At 42.1% G+C, this 21,942-nt stretch overlaps 1 protein-coding gene across 1 annotated transcript in view; it reads left to right on the plus strand.

Annotated features, from left to right (window-relative positions):
- The window catches only part of LOC148595128 (uncharacterized), a 115,381-nt gene extending 103,802 nt beyond the window's left edge, over nucleotides 1-11,579 (plus strand). Inside the window, exon 2 of the mRNA XM_088522372.1 lies at nucleotides 10,670-11,579. Coding sequence (XP_088378498.1) covers nucleotides 10,670-11,278 — 609 coding nt within the window. The 3' untranslated portion in view covers nucleotides 11,279-11,579. The remainder of the gene's footprint in view (nucleotides 1-10,669) is intronic.
- The last annotated feature ends 10,363 nt before the right edge of the window (nucleotides 11,580-21,942 follow it).

Raw genomic sequence — 21,942 nt, forward strand, 5'->3', positions numbered from 1 at the left:
GCTGCAAGAAACTTATAAATCTACTGATGCCAGGACATTATGACATGTGAATGTGAATGGGGGGAGTTTGAGGGGGAAGACAGTGAGAACTACATAGATACTGCTGCTCTTGGGAAATAACTGCTCTGAGCTTTGATCCTCCCGAGCCTGCAAGTTGTCCTCTGCATCTTCATATTTCAACATGCTCCAAAGTTTGAGTTATTCTTTACTTGTGCTCCCAGACAAGAAATCAGGGAGCACCAGTGGCAGGGTCCTCACTTGTATAATCTGTGCACTGACAGTGTCCTCAGCCAAGACAGCCACCTAAGCTTCCCCAGGAGATACCGTGCTTGTACTGAGCTTTGCCAACTCAAGAGCACTGGCCAGCTCTTCACGTGCTTTTAAGTGGTCACTCCATAAAATAAAAATAAAAAGGAGATTACTATCTTCAACAGTTCCTTTGTATTCTCTGGGATTTTACATATAGGTGTGTTCCATTTTCCATACTGCATATTTATACAAAACAAATTATACCCAGCTCTCAGTTCTCTCCTTTCTTCCCACCAATATGAAGCAGTGTGAAAAAAAAAAGTAAATCAAACAAAAACATGTTGTTTTGTGAGTCACAGGACCAGTGATAGCTTGTTTCATACAGATGTGCATCTTCTGACTCCCAGGGCCCTGATCCCAGCTTCTTCCCGTCACCTCCAGCCAAGCGGCACCGTATAACTGAACAGACATTTGTAGCCCATGTGCGTGCTCACCTGCCAGCCAGTAAGTTTGGGCTGGTTGGCCAGACAGGCTCTGCCAAATAAAACATCTGATTTTGGCATGTCCTTCCCTCACCGGGATCACAATTTTGGGTCTATCTTCTTTTCTCTCATTTAATATTAGTTGAAATTGGATTCAAAATGTCTTAGCGTGTGTGCACTGAGAGGAAGGGGAGGCTGAAGGGCATGCAGGCAGAGAGGCAGTGCAATTCACAGAATCACAGAATACTTAAGGTTGGAAGAGACCTCTAGAGATCATCTAGTCCAACCTCCCTGCTCCAGCAGGGGCATGGTTCACATTTCATAAGCTAAAATTAACCAAATCTTGAACACGGCTTGGTCTGGTTCAGGGAGCTAACCCCAACCGAGGCTGCTGGATGAGTGTAGACAGCTCTCATCTGATGGGTGGTCACAGCTTTTGCTCATGGATGTGCAGGTAGGAAAAAAATTCTGTCCTGTGGCACTTGGGGATCCTTCTTAGCTCCTAAATTCTTGTTGGGGTGAAACTCCAGGTAAAGAGACCTAGGATGAGTCAGGGGGAACCTTCCAAGCCCCATCTGGGCTGGGTGTGCAGGAGCCAGTATGCCCCAGCCTTGCCAAAAGGCCTTTGAAGCGCTGGTGCCAAACTTTCACATTTTGCCTTTGCGAGATCATTTGCTTCGGGTGAAAGTTGTAATAAGTTTGTGGCTGTCTGGATAAAAAAAAAACAAACAAAAAACAAACAACCATCACCACCACCACCACCAAAAAACCCTAATAAGATAATTTTGCTATCTGTTCACGTTAGCCTGTTGCTGTATATGAAATGAGTATAAGACATAGGTGAGAAATGAATGTGTCTTTGCTTCTTTGTTGCTACAGTTCTATTTGGGGTCCTGTGCCACATATAATTGCATATATTCAATTTTGTTTGAGCTCTTTGCTCTTCACATTTAAGCAGATGTTCTTCTCCAGCTTAAAATGTATGAGGGGCTCAGGGTCGGCAAGGCGAAGGGAGGAGAGAGAAATCAACCCACAAGTGGATTTTCACAGGTATTATATATTTTTAGACTGAGAATTTTAAAACTGGTGTATGCCTATGAATCTGGTTGTGCATGTGGCTTTCTTTTTGTCTCTCTCCCTGCCTGGCTCCCTCCTTTCCTCCTCCTGCCTGTTTCCTACATTTCCCCCTCCTCATCCTGCCTCAGAAAATTAGCTTCCATTGAGCTTTTATAGCTGCACTTTTAAGTCAGTCAAGATTATTTTCTGGTGCTTAAATTCCTAGTTAACATGTCACGGTGCCATTCAGTGCTGGAAATGATGTAATTTATTGGGTAGCTGGTCAATTGCACAAATAGCTGGAAAAACAAGTTTAGCTTGATATAAATAACAAGACACAACAGTATATACAGTACAACACCTTGACTCCTGCTGTGAATCTCCTGATTTCTGTTATTCTGGTTTCAGCAAGTCTAGCTGCCTCCTTGCATTTGCTACTATGAAATAAGATAATTATAGTGCAAGTAAATATTACCCAATCAATCTACCATAACAACTGTTAAAACAAGCCATCTTATAAATTTTGCTAACAAAATATGCCTCAACCCAATATACACAGAAGGTAAGTTTCTCTGACCTTGAAATACATTTCAAGAGCAGAGTGCACCGCATGCAGAATGAACCTTCAGCCCTGCTGCCGCTGATCCCCTGAAATCTCCCCCAGCTCCACGGCAGGAGGATGGTGTATTTGGGGGCATCTTCTCTTCTCACGTGTAGCATAAATAGGTATAGTCCTCTGAAGTCTGTGGCATGTGAAATTGCAGTTACTCCTCTTGGCTGGACGAAGGAAAGTTAACCCTGCTCTTCCCAAGAGAAAGCCAGAGGCCGATTCTCACATGTGTGACCAACTCACACAACATCACCGATTCAGTGCAACAAAATAGTGATTCTCTGAAAAACAGAGCATCCTTTCTCTCTTGCTCTCTCCCCTCTAAATCCTTTTGAAAAGAAAAATACCAGTGGAGACCAGAATAAGTGGGTAGGGTGCTCGCATCTCTGTGCAGAAAGTACTACGTGGGTTCATAATACTGCAAGAGATCACTGAGATCAAACATAGTAGAAATCCAATTTGGAAATGCTCCTGGATTTAATGTTTCTCTCAAGCAGCACTCTGTAGGCCTTCCTAACTGACTTACAGCAAGAAAAGAGTTTCACTTAGGGTGAGGATAGAGGAAAAGAGGAAAAAATGTGTGATCACAAAGATTAATGCATTTTAGAAGAAAATAAAGATGTTCTGAACCTGGATGTGGCAGAGAGTCTCAGGGGATAAGCTAATTGTGATATACTGCTAGAATGCCATTATGCACTAATTAACAAGAAAGATGATGGATTTGAAAGCCCTCGTGTTGCTAAATGCAAGAGGAATCAGGCTGGCATTGGCAGCTTTCAAAGACCTCACCGTGCAGCAGTTGGCAGCCAGATTATGCGCTGCCTGGACATCTCACAGCAAACGTGTGCCAAATTTCCCATGCAAAAGGCAAAGTGTGACCACCTACTGCCACACAGAAGTAGCAGGTTGGGAGGGGAGAGGCATGGTATGGGTGCTCATTCCCAATCCTTATCTATGTCACTCTCTAAAAAGGGCAGTCCAAACAGCTCATCTCAGCAGTCCCTTGCCTGGGTTAACACATCATGCCTGGAAACTATGGGATGATGCTACCTGGCAGAACAGAAAAGCTATGCCCCAGTCTTTTTTTTCATGTCTAGGATCCCTGGAAACCTCCTCAAGGTCCTTAAAATAGGTTTGGCTCATCGGAAAAATATCTCACTTGTCAGAGGCTCTTTCTAGCACTTGAGTGATGTAGAGAACTGATTTCCAGACAAGTCCCATTTTCTTTGACATGGAGTGACCAGAGAATGAGCCTTCTTGACTATGGGAAGCAAAAACTGTGGAAAACAAGTTGAAATACTTCAATGCATTTGCCTGCTGTGGAGTGACTTCCCATGGGAACTGATAGAAGGACTCTTCTGGCAAATGTTAAAAGCTAAGCTAGCTGAATGCTAAGGAACATACAGAAGATGTTTGGAAATGGAGTCCATGACCTGGTGATCTCTTCTGATAGGAAAGCAAACCCACATTTTTGTTAACACTGAAATCTCTAGGCTAAAAGGGGATGTCATAATTTCTGTCCCTCCAAGGTGATGTTTCTGACTTGTGCATGCCAGCCATGTTCATCCACCCTATGGAACTGAATGGAATTCATTGTTCAACATGTGCCTTTTGTTGTTGCTTTTGCTGAAAATCTGGTTTTCTCATCAAGCCAGAATTTTTCACAGGAAAATTCTCAAGTCCTACTCCATATTTTTTTCTAAAAAAGTATGAATTTTTGAAAGAAAAAAATGAAAAAGAACAAAATAATGTTTTTTTTTTTTTTGAGAGAGGGGGAACAAACATTGCTCATCCCTTTATTGGTCATCTTTTCTTGAGGCAGATATCCACAGAGTGGTTGGGGGTTCCCCCTCGAGGATTCAGAGCAGCGTCCTTCACTGAGTGCAAGGGAAAGGTAGAGACTACCTCTTTCTAAGAATTCACTTGTGATGTTGTTGACTCAAATGAGTTTGGATCTGAGCTTTTCTGAGCAGTGATGATGCACAAAGCAGAAATGAGCAGAGGTGCTAGAGCTACCTGTGTTGGAGGTGGTTTCCAGACCATCTGTCATGACAAGACTGTTGCCTATTGTTCAGCATTTGCCTCTCTCTACTGTACTGATCACAGTCTACACTGGGCTCCCTGTTGTACCATTGTGGCCTTAAAATATAGCTTCATTTTTGCATATTTTTCATTTTGAAGAACCTGATCTGATGAGAGGGGGCATCTATATGTGATGATGCCAAAGGGCATGGTGACAAGCAGTGTGAAGGTGTTGGTGGTTGCCAAGTATACTGGAAGATGATGGAGTAGTACTGTAGGGAGCTAATGTGAGAGTAATCTTGTCCATACTTCCCACAGGGAGCAGTCTGTGAAGTCAGCTATTCCCAGAATCACACATGGCTTTCATTTTTTGAGTTGATTTGCTCCAAAAGAAAGAAAAATAAGAAGATATACAGAGGAGACAATCAAAGGATGGGGACCTGGGAGTGCAGATGGGAACAAGGTCATCTCCCTGAGATGAGTCTGGGGAACTGGTTCCCAGGACAAGTCTGGTTGCATGGGTACAGACAGAGCGTGCCAGAAAGCCTGGTCAGACCAGTGCACAACGGCAGCTGGAAGTGCCAGCTTGTTCAAAGCAAGCTGCCTTGTTCCCCACCACATAAATGGCTTTCTTCAAATGTGTTTCATGCCTGACATTCAAAGCCAAATGTTGGAAATGACCTCAACACAACTTTTCAATTGAAATGCCCTCAGTGAACGTGCAGACCGAACTGCATCCAACCAGAAATGAAACCGGCTCTGCTGGTTTTAGAGCATGAACATTCACTGTCTCAACAGAAATACCTAGATTTGTTACTGCAAAGCTAGGGGCAATCTCACAAAGCCAAGTATAGACCAACTAGGCAGCAGAGAAAAGACAGCAACACACTGTGCAAGGGTGGAGAATAGGAGCATGGGATTTGGGGTATGTGGTTTTGGGTGTGCATGTAAATTGTTTGTGTGGGCAATTTGCTGTTTTTACAGGGAAAAATCCTGATCTTCCAAAACTGCTTATGTGGGGGGAAAAAAATAAGAGTGCAATTTTCACTACTCAGATTCATAATCTCCTTTCGAAAGTATGCCCACAGGAAGCAAAATTAGAATTTTCTTCTCAGGACAGTGCTAGCTCAGGAGTTTAAAATACATCCTGAGCTAACATTTTGTGAGTCATGCTGCTTCACTCAGTAAAGATACACATGATGTGAACACTATGGATTTAGGAATGAGCTGGGTTGTTTTGTGCCTTATTCCACAACTAGGAATTTTCTTGTTCTACAACCAGAGGTTTATTAAGATAAGTATGTTCTAGGTACAGTTCTAATGGAGGTAACTGAGAGATGACTGTTATCTTATAAATATGCTACTAAGATCATAGCAGCAAAATGCGTGACTGTGTTCTGGATTTTTGTGGTGCTTTCTCAGGTATTGAGCAATTAGTTCACAGTCTTGCATTCTCAAAAGGAAAAATTAACTCTAATTCACAAATGTAATTTTTTCTCTTTAACGGGAGATATTTTAATGAACTACAGGAAGATGTAAAATCAATTATTTGAGTTGCAGTTACACCAGCAGTGTAAGGAGAATAAAGCAGGGGTTAAATAAGGCCACGTGTTTAGTCAGAGACTTATAGGGATATGAATACAAGGAAAGTTGTCCTTTTTTTAATGATATCAAGACAATGCACTCATCCTGTGTGGGTTTTGCATACCATCCTGTCCACAGCCAGAAAGCAACTTCTATTTCAGTACAAGCTGAAGCAAAACCAAAGGAAGAACAGAGGGGTGAGGGGCATGGTGTGGAGAAGATGATGACAAATCCCAGTGCATCTTGTAAAACCCTCCTGCTCTTTCCTCCACAGCGGCATTATTTTCCCATCATAACCACTTCCTTAATAAACAATTAGGCTTTGTGTTTGGAATCTAAACATGTTTTTGAGGGGCGAGGGAGAGAGTGAGTGGATGGCTCAGGGCTTGGCAGTCACCCAGTAAGGAGCCTACAGTAGTTTGATTTCAATCCTGGTTGTGTTGCCACTGTTTATCAGCCACTCTGAAGCACTGGGCATTGCTATCTCCCCTCATTCTTTTTTGGCAGCTCTAGAGACATCAAACAAGACAAGGAGCACACTGAAAGTCTTAGAGACATGTGGTTGTTTTATTTTGGAAAGTGAATTCATGCCGATTGCATTTGCACACCTTGGTAACAGCAGCTCAGGTAGACAGCCTACTGAATGCTGAATAAATGAGCAGAGGTCATCAGCCCTGACATTTGATTAAAAAACAATAGGGACAGCAAAGTAATAAGGCAATTTGTTACATCTGTTCAGCAGGTGTTAGCTGTAGATGTGCAGAAGGCTCAGTCTGGCATCACTGGAAGGAGGACTGGGCTGATGTTTACAAGAGCAAAGAAAGCATAAGCTCAGCTTAAACTGCAAAGCAGGTAGGCTCTGCCACGTCTCACCTTCCCACTCGTGAAGCATGCCTTGGCTCCTAAGTCTCGAGGTGATGGCACTGCAATGCGACCTCCTGTTCTCCATCCACATGCACCTTTCTCTTGCTTGTGGCAGCCTCCAGCCCTGCCCAGCACCTAGCACTAAACTCCCCAACGCTGCTCAGCTTGTGCAGTCTCAAAATGAACAGCTTGCAAATGGGCCGCAGGCCAAGAATTATTCAACAATTCTGAGAAATAAATCTGTGAAATCATAAGCGGTCTGTGGAAATTCACTCCTCAAATCACTAGAAAAAAAAAAAAAAAGAAAAAAGACAATCTGGCAAATGGTTTTCTCTGAATAATTCACTTGTCTCCAAGATAAAGCCTGGGCTGCCCTCCTCTGCTCCCTGGCCAAGGACTGTGGGGACACTTAGGCTGCTACTGTCCACACTGGTAATTGTCTGCGGCCTGAAATACTCCTTTGCTTTTCAGTGCCATCAATCTGGCAGCTTCCTATTGCATGTAACTATTTATTAATATTGTTTTTTTTTTCCAATGCTTGGAAAATGATGAGATATTTTGCTAACAGTTTTCATGAAAGAAACAGCTGGGTTATTCTACATGTAGCTCTTTACAAAGGCTTTCTGCATTCTGTTGAGCCTGGGTGTAGCGTGATGAGCTGTTTCTGTTGAGAAACCAGAGTTTACAGAATAAACAGAGTTGAGGTAAACCCTGATTATGGGGAAAGTCTGCGCACTAGGCTCCCTAGCAGCCTTAACTCACACAACTTGCCTGTATTTTTGGAAACACTTCCAAGGTTTTTCCTTTGTGAATTGGTGCAAATGGCTTGTCGGAGCCAGGCGTGCCTAAATTCTCACTGACTTTTCCTTAATCTCTTTGACTTGTGTAGGGCCTCAGACAGACATAAGTAGATCAAGGAATTCCTTTGGGAGTGCTCAGCCAGTAGGGTACCGTCCAGGAGCACAGGCACTTTGCTTCCAAGTTTCCTCCATGAACAGAATTGTATTCTTTCTTAAATGGGAGTAAAAACAAAGCAATTTGTGTCAATAAGCTAAAGGGAATAATCTCATGTGAAAGACTCAACAAGCCCTGTGTTTTCATTCATTTGCTCTTGGATTTTCATTCTTTACACTAAACTGGACACACAAGAAATTAAGTGCAACCCTCTGAGGGCCACGTTCAGATGCGTGCTATCCTTGGGGTGAGAGCAATGCTTTGAGGGTGGTTTGATGAAAAATCATTTGTAAAGGGAGCTGATGGATCTAAAGTAGCTCTTTTTCTTGGACCTTATGCTACTGTATAACCCAAGCACAGCCAGACTGCCCTTGGTGCTGTCAGCTCTTCTCGCTAGGGCATTGTGATATAGAATATAACCAATGTCCAGCTCCTTTCTCTCCTCTGCAGGCCTGACCTGAGCCCATGCGTGACCAAAGCTAAGCCTATGTATAGGCATGATAAGGCCTATACAAAGCCTATATGAAAAGTATATACATACCTTCCCATCATTGGACTGTTGGTTTCATAGTGTTACCTGTAACAGCGCATGTTGTATGAGGCACGTGCTGATGTGTTTCACCAGCCTAGAAAAAGATTTTGCAGTTCAGTTGATGACTTAAGAGCCTCATTGCCCTTTCTGTCTTGCAGTCTAAGTTATACAGCTGTTCTTGGTGGGTGAAAAATGATAGTTCTTTATTTAGACAAAACACCCCAGAACCGAAGACTTGAGATTTGGTATCAACTTTACTTTAGCCTTTCTATTGACCAAATCTCTTCACCCTTCTTTGTGGGCTTGTCTGCAACAGGGATGGGGCCAGATCTCCAGGTTATGTGGTATTACTGACTCCTTTTTCCAGCATACTGAGATTTTGCAGTTTTGAAGGCAGGAGGTGAGTGGCTGTCTAGCTGAATACTCCAAGATTTCTGTTTGTTTTATTGTGTTCAGAGGGAGGTTCAAAGATAGAAGGATGATTAAGAATGATGATGTGCTCCCACTCCATTTTTAACTCTCCTTTAACAAGACCTTCAAAGTGATTTGCTTTTTGAACAGAATTTCTTGAGCTCTGTGCCTGCAAGAGGCTGTGGTATTACCTGGGAATTATTAATTGAGAGATGCATACTACCTTCTGCTGCTCAAAAGCAACTCGAACATGTTGTTTGTGAAATGTGAAAGAAAAATGAAAACAATTTCCTATTTGCTCTCTTTGAAGTTAAGGGGAAAAAATCCTCGGAGTATAGCTGAATTACCACATAAAGCAACTTTTTATTATTATTATTAAGTAAAGATCAAAGTAGAGGGAGGAAAATATTCTGAGGAGTTTACTTTGATGAGTTTGGTTAAAAATCAAAACTCGGTTTGATGGGGGAGATACAGACACAAAGCACTATGTGCCACGGATTTGCTGAATATGTTAAAAAATTGCTGAGCAGTATTAAATTAATGCAAAACTGAAGATTACACAAGGGTAAACACTGCAGCTAATGTTTGACTAGAACTGAACTAGGGACTGAGTGTCTCTGCTTAATTTGTAGACCATGCCCCATGGCAACCCCCAGGAGGCTGGGAGCGGAGGAGACAGATATTTCATAGTGAAGAGCCACATTATTATTTTTTAAATTTAGGAAAAAAAAAAAAAAAGAGGATTCCTGGTTAAAGTTACCATTTCTAAACTTTGAGGAGAGAATTGAGAGAGCAACAAAGAAAGGAATGTGAGTGGCTGAAGGCAAAGCTGAAAAGAGAGATCTGCTAAGCTAATATTCAGTAGGTGTGAACGTCTCTAGTAAACGCTTAGAGCATAAAATAGAACTGAGAAATCAGCATCATTTAAAAGTCATGCTGCAGACAGCAACTCAACTGGAAATGAACTTTCAGATGCTACTCAAGCATGTGTATGAAAAACAGGCTTTCCATGAGCATTCATTTATATAACATCCAGCAATCAAATGGTTGTGGTGAGCAAACAGGGATGGCGTAGGGAGCACAGTGAAATAAAAAGTGGCTTTTAAGTCCAAACGAATATTTGAAAATTACTTCTTCCACTCCACCCAGCTTAGATCATGACACGTTTGGCTTCCCTTGCAAGGTGGGCCATCCCCATCACACTTCCTGGTGGCCTGGTCCTGCCTTCTGGAACGACGAGCACAAGTGACTGTTCCTGCTTTGCAATGAAGAGTTTCGTACAAGAGCTTCCATTTACGAAATGCAACTTTGGTCCCTGACAGTCTGCTGAAATTCCTGCTTGCGTTAGTGGTTTTAGAAGTGAGCACTGTAGAAGGAAAGAGAGGAGGACAGGACTGTCCGGACTGTTACTCATTTAAACCTTACTCCTCAGATAACCTTTACTTTTTGGTCATTGAAGCCCTAAGTGCCTTTTAAGCATGATATACTATGTCTTTCAGTAGCACAGCAGTGGATATCTTTAGATTGGGTTTTCATCATATACTTTAATTTTCTAGGCCGGGGGTATGACCATAATTGCTGAACAATTCAATGTAATGGAATGGGCTAATTCAGCGCTTTTTACTGCATTTTTCCACATAATATCTAAAATCTCTTTTTTTTTTCCACCATAACCCATGTTTATGAAAGCAAGTACTTAACCCGCACATTTCCTGGGCTTGAATCATTTCCTTAATAAGGCATAAAATTTTGCAAATCACTCCCTTTACATTAACACATCATTACAAGGAGATATCAGTGTTTAGCACGTCAGAGGCATACATGAGTCTGTGCAATGTACAGCTACACCACTCAGTTTCAGAGTCCTTATCAGGCTTTTGAACAATAATTGTATGAATGCAAGAGGTCTTTCTTTCTTTCTTTCTTTCTTTCTTTCTTTCTTTCTTTCTTTCTTTCTTTCTTTCTTTCTTTCTTTCTTTCTTTCTTTCTTTCTTTCTTTCTCTTTTCTTTCTCTTTCTTTCTTTCTTTCTTTCTTTCTTTCTTTCTTTCTTTCTTTCTTTCTTTCTTTCTTTTTCTTTCTTTCTTTCTTTCTCTTTCTTTCTTTCTTTCTTTCTTTCTTTCTTTCTTTCTTTCTTTCTCTTTCTTTCTTTCTTTCTTTCTTTCTTTCTTTCTTTTCTTTCTTTCTTTCTTTCTTTCTTTCTTTCTTTCTTTCTTTCTTTCTCTTTCTCTCTCTCTCTCTCTCTTTCTCTCTTTTCTCTCTTTTCTCTTTCTCTCTTTCTTTCTCTCTTTCCTTCCTTCCTTCCTTCCTTCCTTCCTTCCTTCCTTCCTTCCTTCCTTCCTTCCTTCCTTCCTTCCTTCCTTCCTTCCTTCCTTCTTCCTTCCTTCCTTCCTTCCTTCCTTCCTTCCTTCTTCCTTCCTTCCTTCCTCCTTCCTTCTTTCTTTCCTTCTTCTTATGTTTTTAATTCAGTGTTTTCTTCTGAGGTAGCACAAGATGAAGTATGTCAAACATGCTAGCTTTACTTTTAGCTTTGGCTTGGAGTCTGATAAGTAGAAACAAAGCAGCAAGCAATGGTACAATTTGGAACTGCTATAACCACAGTTCATAAAATAATATTAAAAGATGACAAAAGCCATAAAAATCTCTTTGTTCCCTTTCATTTCTGTGTTCTGTCAGACAGGAATCTCCCTTTCTAGGGAGACACTGGAAAGATTGACATATTACCTCAAAAAAAAAAAAAAGTAAAAAAAGTATATAAACCAGAATTTCCCATGTCAAGGGGCTGGAAACCTATTGTACTCCTGCCGATTGCCTGAATTTTCAGCGCCCAGTGAGCTGCGTTGCCCTTTTGCATGCAGATAGAGCAGCTCTGGGGAACAATTCCTCTGACACTGAAACAAAATGCTTTCGTGAAGTTAAACATGTGCTTAGGACCTGGCATTCACAGGGATTTTTGTTGCTATATGAACTTTGGTTTGGACTTTTTACCAGAGGGGTAAGACTGCAACAGCCTTTTGAGTAGAATGGGGTCACCAAGCCAAAAATTGAGCTCGATGCTGTCTTACAAGTTGATCACCTCTTTGAGTCCACTAGAAGGGGATAGAGATTGACTGCAGAAACCAGTATACCTGGTATAAGTGCCTTCCTAAATTGGTGTTGTACTTGGTGTTTAAATTGGTGTTTAAATACAGGCAAATAACCAAGAAGGCAAAGTTGATGCACTGACACAAGGCCTTAGTCTTTGCAAGCTCAAACATGTAGTATTTTTATGTGTCAAATAAGGGACAAACCTCCTACTTTTGTTAAAAGTACCTCAGATTGTTCACTTGGTCTTTCCCTTTTGAGACACTTCCCCAGCAGCTCCAAAACCAATTTATGAGGAAAAAAAAAAAAAGAAAAAGCAGCTAAAGCAGCTCTGTTGACTAATATCACTAACTAACATGAGAAAACACAGGCTGTTTCCTAGGAGAAGGTCTCATAGCTCTTGTCTAGCTTGTCAAATCTTGCTTCATATTTGATTTGTGATAGAGGTCAGATCACTTCAGACAGTCAGGTCTTCCATCGGAGTAGACAATTCTTTCTCGCATGAAGATGCGCACACCAAGAGTTAAAAATATAACAGATTTAATGAAGAATATGATGCTTCTCACCCTGAATGGTAGAGGGTTAACAAAAAGTAAACACATGAGTGCTAGCCACAACCAGAATTAGCACTGGTAGCCTGCTGGTTCAGGGCTCCATAGCGTGTTCAGGATTAGTATGAGTGGCTAGCAGCATATTACTACGGTGAGGCTATTTGTATGGGACTAGGCTTATTTCTTTTGGAAATGTGAAATCATAATTATTGGGTTTCTTTCAGTTTGAAGCAATCCAGAAATGATACATCTTCTAAGTGTGTGGGAGGAGAATTTCCTTTCTTCCTTTTTTTTCTTTCTCTCTCCTTTTATACTTTTTGATCCTAATATGTGACAGGAAATAGTACTGAGAGAATTATTCATACTGAATGATTTGGTTGATATATTTCACCCTGGAAGCTCTGCAAGCACGTCGTGATTTCTCTCCAATGCATTTGAAAAATTCCACTAAATTTAAGCCACGTGGTACTGTTTCCCTTCTTCAGTTGGATCCGGCTGAATGATAGTCTCTATGATGAGGACTCTGTTATGAATGCTCAGATAGGTCAGGAATACAGGAATTAGGAGTACATCCAAGTCCATGAATTTTTCATGGGTTGCAGGATTTCCAACAGGTCAGAGTCCATCTCATTGATTAAACAAATGAATAAACAAACAAACAAAAGCCCATTCTAACAGAGTTGGCTTATTTCATCCAAATTTGACAATAACTGCATCAAGGGCACTTAGCTCCTACCCCATAAACAAGCAGCCAGGTAAAGGAGAGAGAAGCCCTATGAAAGGGTCTGGGGAGAGACCCAACTCCCTTTTAGACACCAGAGAAGCTGCAGGGAGAGGATGTATCATAAATGCTCCAACCAGGTGAAAATCTCCAAAGCTCAAGCTTTATTCACAGCCAAAGAATTCACTTGGGACAGGCACTGGAAAACGAGGAAATGCACATGTTACAGAAGAACAATAGTTTAAATTGTGATCACCACCAGCAGCAAATAATTAAGTGTATGTGAGTGTGTGGAGGTGAACGTCCAAAAATGAACTTACGAACTTTCAAGCAGAAGCCTGTTACTTGCTAACTGCAACTGCTACAGGCTGGTTATACATTTTGGAAACACCAGGACTAAACAAGAGTAGCAAGCCCTGAATCCCTCCATTGATAGAGAGACATGTTTCAGAGCCACCAATTAGGAGGCTGACCTTGTGCTGTGCTTCCTCACAGATACTATTTAGATTGGGGAAACTGAGGTCTTGCAGTCCTAGAAAGAAGAGGAGACCAAAGAAAGGGGTTACCATAAAGAAGAAGTGGTTTTGGGAAGAAGGAGGGGACTCAAAATGAGGTGAAGTTCCTGGCTGGAACACTGGAAGTGTGAGGACAGTGGAAGTGTGAGGATAACCTGGAGATCAGGGAGATGTGGTATCATTGCCACCAGTCCAGCTCAGTCCCAGGACCATAGCTAGCTCAAGCACGAGTGGCATGAGGACTGTGGTCCGATGATGTAAGTTATTTCCACAGGCTTTCCTTTGCCAACCAGCGTTTTGCAGAGCTTGGGAGATGTGTGCCATGTGGATGTGTGGTGGGAAGAAGGAGCAGGGCAATGGGTGCGCAATGGGTTGAAGAATCATTTAGTGATTTGAATGCAGGGAGAAACGATTATGTCTGGGAGAGCATTGACCCAGGAGGGGACATCTAGGCTTGTGGCTCATGAGAGCAGTGTCACCTCTTGTCCCCTCTCTTGGCCAGCCATAAGAGCTGAAGGGAAGTCATTAATCACACAAGGGGGAATGCTGCTTGGCCCCAACCAGGGGCAGGGGACTTGGTCCTGTGGCTATACCTGCAGCATGAGTGCGTGTCTCTATTTCCACCAGGGAGCCATCATGTGACACAGGATGATGGGGTCGTGCATGCTAGATGTGTCAGACATACTAGGCCTGCAGGAAACAAACACATGGCATGTCTGATGAATCTGGGGCATGAAGCTTACTGTGAGACTCAGTTACTTCCCTGTGGCTGCCCAGACAACCTGCAAAGGGTGCTGTAGAATAACCTATGCTCCCTTGAGCTTTCCGGCTTTGTCCCATCCACCTCCTGCTAGCTCCACGATCACTCTAGCAAGAAGAATTTGTGTTTGCAGATTATTACTGGTAGTGCAGCAATGCCAGTTCTTAATCTAGACTGGCATCTTCTCAGCAACAGATAAACATGTAGCGTGCACATCTCTGCTTTGCAGACTCTGGTTAAGCAAATCAGACAAATGATGGGAAGCCACACAAGGGAGAAGTGACTGTCTCCAGGTTCATCAAAGGTCAACAGCACAACCAGGAGGAAGACTTAATTCCTCCTGACACTGACCTCTCAGCTCCCCCAATTTTTGGCCCAGTCAGCAACTATCCATCCTCAAAATACCTGGTAGCCCTCACATACCTTTGGCATCTGCCATGTAACTGAAAGCGCTACTGGTTTAATACAGACCTTACCCCTGCCTCTGCATGGTTATGTTTGGGTGAAAGAACACTCCAAAAAGGCTTGGGAAATTTGGGAAGTCACCTTAGGGATTAGGGGATAATGAGGGCACACAGACTTAGGAAAGGAAAGGAAAGGAAAGGAAAGGAAAGGAAAGGAAAGGAAAGGAAAGGAAAGGAAAGGAAAGGAAAGGAAAGGAAAGGAAAGGAAAGGAAAGGAAAGGAAAGGAAAGGAAAGGAAAGGAAAGGAAAGGAAAGGAAAGGAAAGGAAAGGAAAGGAAAGGAAAGGAAAGGAAAGGAAAGGAAAGATCACATCAAAAGAAAGAGAGGTTGGAGAGAGTGCAAGCATTGTATTAACATACAGTAGAAAGAGGAAATAAAAGATGGAAGTAGCAGGAAGACGAAAATCAGGATGGATGGATAGACAGAGAGAAACATTTTTTGGAGGGAAACATTTTCAATGAAGAGACTGATGCAGGTGACCTGGAGAATGATAAAAAAAAAATCCAGTCAAGGTCTGGAAAAAGTGGGAAAAATGCTGGTCATCATGGTGAAATTGTCCCCCTGTAAAGGGACAAAAAATGACAGTGTGTAAGGTAATGATGACAGATTCTTTCTTTCTCTCATTTTCTCTTTCTTTTTCTTTCTCTCTTTCTGTCTTTCCTTCCTTCTCTCCTTTTTTTTTATCTCCTTCTCTTCCTCTTTTTCTCTTTCTTTCTCTTTTTTCTCCTAGCAGAAAACAAGGAAAGTGATAGAAAGGTTGGTTATAACTCTGATGGCGGGAGGTAAGGAGTGTCCTGAAGCCACGTTTGATCCCAGCTGACATCCAGGTTGGCACTAACTGCCTTCAATTTTTCAGCCAGAAAACCAGGCCCTGCTGGTTGCTCATGCTGGGAATGGCAGGTCGAGGTGGTTTGACTAGTTATTAATTCTCCTCCCAGCCCACAGGGACCTAGCTAAACCACATCTGGGTGCTGTAGCCCTAATTCACAGTTTAGGACGAAGCTGCTGTCTAGGCCATTTCCATGGATGGGTTGCTGGGGCTCTGGTGCTCTCAGCAAACCGCAGAAGGCTCCTGACAGGGAGGCGTTCACAGGCAGCGTGACCTTATCCTACTCCCAGTGTGAGTGCCCTCTCTGACAGAGACACGAACGCTAAGGGAGAGAGAGAAAGAGAGAGGGTATGGGAGAGGGCAGGAGAGATAGAGGGAATTAGAAAAAAAAAGTGAAAAAAAAAGTTTTAAATGAAGACTTACAGAGAGTCTTTTACTGAGGATCCTTGAGCTTGGCGTAACACTGAGGGTTACCAGTAAGGCACCAGCAGAAGTATACAGGCAGGTTAATGTCCCTAAAATAAAATGAGAGCCAGTAATAACAGGGTCCTACAAATAGTAAGCTACAGCTGGTCAGAAAGTCTGCACAGTAACACACCATTAGATTTAGCAATCATTGTATATACAGCAACATGTCCCTACTTCCCCACAGGCACTAGGAATGCGTAGAGAAGACTTTCCCTCAAACGATAACCCCGTTTATGTCCCTCGGGAGCTAGGAAAACCTAAATATTTAAAGTCATTCTTTGTGTCCTTAACTGCTGGGATCAGACTGAATGAAAGTCAATGAGGGCCTGGCCCAGAGGCAGGGCTTCAAGCCTGGGAAGTGGAGGGTGGTTTTCTCTATGAGTATGGCCTCCACATGGTAGCACTCTGGAGGCTTCCATGAGGAAGGGAGAGAAAAACATAATCTTGACCATTAAGGTAATGTAATCAAATTCTGTGAACGTGGAAACACAAAGATAATGTGGTTGGGACAAAGACTGCCCTTTCTTGCCATTTGTGCTTTGTAGGCAGAAATGAATTTTTCCTTTAACATGCAAAAGAAGCTAGAACTTACTTGTAAAGGCAGTTAACACTGTCTTTTTTTTTTCACAAAGTCTTTCTTCTGTGGATTTTGAGTACCATCCTGTTTTTCTCCCTGTTATTTTCATTTGCCTCCTAATACAATGTGCATATGCACAAATATTTCTTTAAGAATCATAATCTGACATTTACCTACATTTTTTTAGGGGAAATGGCAGCTATTTCACTCCTCCTTTCTGGCATTTTGTTATGGTGAATGGACAAGAAATAGTCACCTGGACATGAAATAGAGTGTTTGAAAAATTTCATGAAAAATTTTAGGGAAGACAGGGCTGAAACAGTAATCTCTACACATGCACACAGGCATCCATCCTGCAGGGACTACGGAGTCCCTGAGAACTTGAGACCTGACCTCAGGGCTCCACATTTTCCACCAAATCGCAGAAAGGCACTGAATGTATCAGAGGGAGCAAAGAGATGGTGCAGGAATTAATAGTAACTCAAGTAATTCTACCGAGAACTCGGTCAAAAGCAAAGGAAAATGGGAATGCTGGACTGATCAGATGGTGGCAAGCAACACTTGGGTAGGAGCAAATCCTTATGTGGTCTGCCCATTGGTAATTTCTTGCAGAATAACGGACCTATTTTTTTTTTTTATGAGAGGTCTAACTACTCAGCAAAATAAAATTAGTCTCTTTTTCTTGGCATGGACACTCTTTGCAGGACCTTCTTGGACCCAAGACTGAAGTGCCTTGAAAGGTCATAAACAAACAAACCATCTATCAGGCTGCGAGAATGGAGAAGACATCTGTCCATGTAGAACCATCTCACTGACACCCTGGGGAATAAAAGAAGTTTCAGCAGTAGAATGAATTTATAGTTTATGCAGTCAAAATGAAAAAGACAAACCACCCCCCCACAAAAACAAGGAAAGCGTTTATGTTCTGTAATACAATACCTTTTTTTAAAAAAAGGATGGGGAAAATCTGTACCAGTAGGAAGTGAGAGGGTTAATGTTGGGGTTAGAGATATGCGTTTGCTGTGGATTACGTGTATTTGTTTAAAAAAAAAAGAAAAAAAAAAAAAAAGAAGGAACAGCTACAATCTCATCTTGGAAGGATCTGCATCCCAAGACGGTATAATGTGTGCTTGCTTTATGTACAGCTCTGGACAAAAGGCACCCATGGAGCAGAGATAGTGCTGCCTGAAAAGAGGACATTTGGTTTAATTTGCCCCTAGAAAGGACCTTCTTTCCTCTTGGTACTTTCTGGCTGTTCCTCTGTTTGTTTGAGTGCAGAAAGCACCGAGACGAGGAGCTGGAACTAGGATGTGATGCTGCATCTATTTTTAAAGCTTGATGACTATAGACCAAGCGATCACTGCTCCAAGCCCTGAATTGCCTACTAATCCACTGCCTCTCTTGGGTCGGTTCCCATCGCTGCTGGTTTTAAACCCTTGTAATGCCACTGATTTCAGTGGAGCTAATCTGAAAGGTACACATGTGGGAGATAAGAATCACTTCACTCCCATGCTGAATGACATGGCCTGCACTTTAGAGTTGGCAAATATGTATGTTTAGTGGCACCACCACACACTTGGGATAGTAGATGTTGAAATTACATTAATCTGAATCGAATATTCCAAGCAAAACTGCTGCCAAAACACACACCCGTTTTGGTAGCAGGGATGGACGGAAGCCAGCGCTCCTCCTTCAGCCCCCTACAAAGAGTTCATGCAGACTCTTTAAAAAGTTACTGAATGCATAAAGCAGGGGAATGTTATCGTCACCTGACAGTAATGATCACATTTCATGGTAAATAATTACCAGCTCCCAATTACAAATGTGAACTTCTTAAACTGCCATAATTCATGGCAACATGCACGCTGCCTCCAGCCATAAATCACAATTTTTGCTAGGGTGTGGGTGAAAGAACCATCTGTGCTGATTTGCAGCAAAGCCTCCAAAACAGCCAGTTTTATCAATATTGCATTCGTCTTTCTGCCCATTCCTGCTGACCTGAGATCTTCTGAATGATCCTCCTCATTCTCCTTCCCAGCAAAAGCCACCAGGGCAGGTCTCCCAAATTGCATGTCTGCCCCTAAAGGAGCCATTGCACAGACCCAGAGACCCGCCTAGCAGTTCCCTTTGCCTGCCTACAGCACTGGAAGGACTTCTTAACCCATGTGCACAGGAAAAGACCCATTTTAAGAAGGCGCTGATATGTCTTGCTCAGTTTTCTGCAGCACGGCGTCTCTTGCAAGCCTTAGGAGACATTATTCATTTTTTGCCAGGAGGCCCATCTAGCAGCAAAGTGCCTCCTCGGCAAGCAGGCAGAGCAGCAAAACTCCTACCTTAGTGCTCACATCTCCGTCATGGTCCAAATGACTCACATCCAGCTGTTTCAGCATTCTCTCTCGTTTTTAAAAGCCAACTCTATTGGTGACTAAAGCTTATGTAAGTAATCTAAAACCTCAGCATTTACAGTATGAAAGCACCGCAAGGGACCCCTCTGAGACTTTAAGCTTCTGTAGAATTTATCTGGGGGCATTTTATTTAAAAATGCAAAATCCTTTTCCTTTTTTAACTTTTTTTTTTCTTTTCTTTGAGGAATTAAAATAGTAGAACTTGGATAGCAGTATACTATTTATAAAAATGAACTTACCTCATTTGCGTAAAAAAGTCTATCAACCTTGATTAGAAAGCAGTAATTCTTAAAAGCAGTCACATAAGGTATTATGTTATTATATTCTCCAGTCGTGAAGTGATTGAAGTTTTCAGGACTTTTAAATAAAAAGTGAAAAAAATAAAAAAAAAAAAAGAATTTGCAGCTCAGGGAATTGGAGCATCTGGGAATGACTTGCAGGGTTGGTTTAAAAAAAATGTCCAAAATAGTTCATCCTGTTTAGAGCTGGAAATTTTACAAAATGCTTTGAAGGAGTGCTATTGAACTATGCTCCTTTCTATGTTTTACTACAACGGGTGCAATTCCAGCCCAACAATAGAGTCACATTGAAGCGCTGTGGTGCTGAACCAGTTCCTAAATATTATTCTTTTTCTCTGGCTGTTTCATTTCTCTCTTTAATTCCTGTTCCTTGGCATCATGGTGGGATACAGTACACATAAAACTGCTTTAAAAATGACTCAGTTACACTGGTGTGAGACATAGTCATTCAGACAGAGGTAAATCTGTTCTGTATCAACTTAGCTTTAAATCATTTCCTGATCAGATTAAGCTAAATCAATATAAACCAACCTTAAATAGATTCCTGTGTTTCCACTGTCTTAATGAACTAATTTGATTTTCAAACACACCTTTAATTAAACCAGTGCAGTTCTGAGCATGGAAAAGGCTTTGCAAGGAAGATTGTTTGGCTGTGATAATCGGCTAAAATTTTACTACATTGTTGTGTTAATGGTGGCCTGTAAAGCACAGTGAAAGAAATGCTGTGTCTAAGGAGCATGACAGTCGGTGAGACTTTAGAAAAAGCCTATGCTTCCCTCATGGCCTGGAGCAGTCCAGATGTGGGAAGATAGCGGTGGCCTGCTGAAAGACATTTAAGGTATTTACAAGGACGATGTGTTTAATTTCTGAAGCAAGTTGCTCTTCAAAGAATAGATAGCGGTGGGAGAAAGTGTTTGTATCTGCTGCTTGGATAGCGTAGGGGGTGCTTAGGTGCTGTTTTTATTCCATTTCAGGCTTTTTGACTTGGTCGTTCTGAATATCTTTCACTGTGTTATTAGAAGTGCAAAGGGGAAACCTTTAGTGACAATACTTGCCAGGTTTTTGCATCATGGAAGAGTATCTCTTAATAAAAATGCTGCAGTTTTACATAAAGAGAACACCTGATACTTGTAGCTTATCCCAGGGCTAGAATTACGACTTTTTTTTTTTTTCCCCAATCTCCACAAGCCCATTTGTGCACACCCTGCTAGCCACGCAAATTATGAGTGTGACTCAGATTCAGAAATCACACAGTATTTTTGGTTAGCAGCACCATAATACTAGAAACATATATATTTTCCTGCAAAGAGTTGATGCTCAAGAAAATAAACTGGCTGAGAAGCCTGTGTTTCAGTATTGTCAGTTAGTGCTAACAACATCCTGAAACTCAGGGAAGCTCTGAGCTGAACCTGCCTTTCCTAGGTGTCTTGTGCATCACCAAAAGTGGGACCACGACACCAAAAAGCCGTGGGGAGAGGCAGATGGGAACAAAGAGCAGTAAGCTCTTTGGAATCACTGTGATTCCTCCCTCGCTCTGCCAATATTGTGGGAAACTGAAGTCCTCCAGAGCTGAGCATATCTGCTTGAGTAAGGTATCTACTTCTTCCTTAAGGAGCCAGAGAGTCAACAGGAAGCATTTTTTTTTGTCTCCAGATAGTCTTATGAGGGCAAGGAAATAGTATGTATTAAGAATTAACAGTAAATTTTAAGTGCCTTGTACCTGGTTCTGTTGTCTTTTATGTCACGTTTGATGTGTTTGATATAAGGAACATTATGAAACTAACCAGGAGGTAGAAAATAATCCATTTTCTCCATAGCATGACATTTTGATAAGGTTTTGTCACAAAGTCTTAGATGCCTGTAAAAAAAACCAGAGTCCAGACAGGCAGGCAGGCATCAGTGTGCAGATTTAGCAATTTTGCAGAGTGTCAGTCAAGAGAAAGGGGGAGGAAATGACTTGTTCCTGTGTTACCTTGTCAGATCCTGGCCCTGTATGACTTGTAGAGGACAAGATTGCTCTGTTTTGGGAAGGGAGAGGAGGATGGTTGAAGCTGTTGTCCTGTGCTCTCCCTGTTCTCTCTGGAAAGTTGTAGCAGAAAAGATAAATGTGTTCAGTAGGTCCTGAGGAGTAAAGTGGAAAAGCTAAGCAGAAGCCTTGCAAATGAGGTGAGAGGTATGGGTGGAAGAACATCACTGGCACGGGTAACATAAAATGATACACATGTATCTTGTGTGGTCTTCTATGCTCATCTAACGCTGAAGAACCAGGACAGGAATGGCAGATGCAACCTTCCATCTCAGAAGAGCAGGCAATGAATCAGTAGCTGAGGGTAGTGCCAGGCATCCAGCCATGACTGAACTTGGTTGCAACTAGTCCCAACTAAGCTTGGTTCTGCTTGGGCTAGTTTGCTGGTAGCTAAGCCGGGTATTGCTGCCCGTGGCAGATAGAGACACCTCATTCTCTGCCTGAGGAAAGTGAAGAGGGCTGTCGCGTCCCACGTGCACCT

The sequence above is a fragment of the Tinamus guttatus genome, unplaced genomic scaffold, assembly GCF_059628265.1.
Source record: "Tinamus guttatus ecotype Peru unplaced genomic scaffold, ASM5962826v1 Tinamus_guttatus_pri_ptg000150l, whole genome shotgun sequence".
NCBI lineage: Eukaryota > Metazoa > Chordata > Aves > Tinamiformes > Tinamidae > Tinamus > Tinamus guttatus.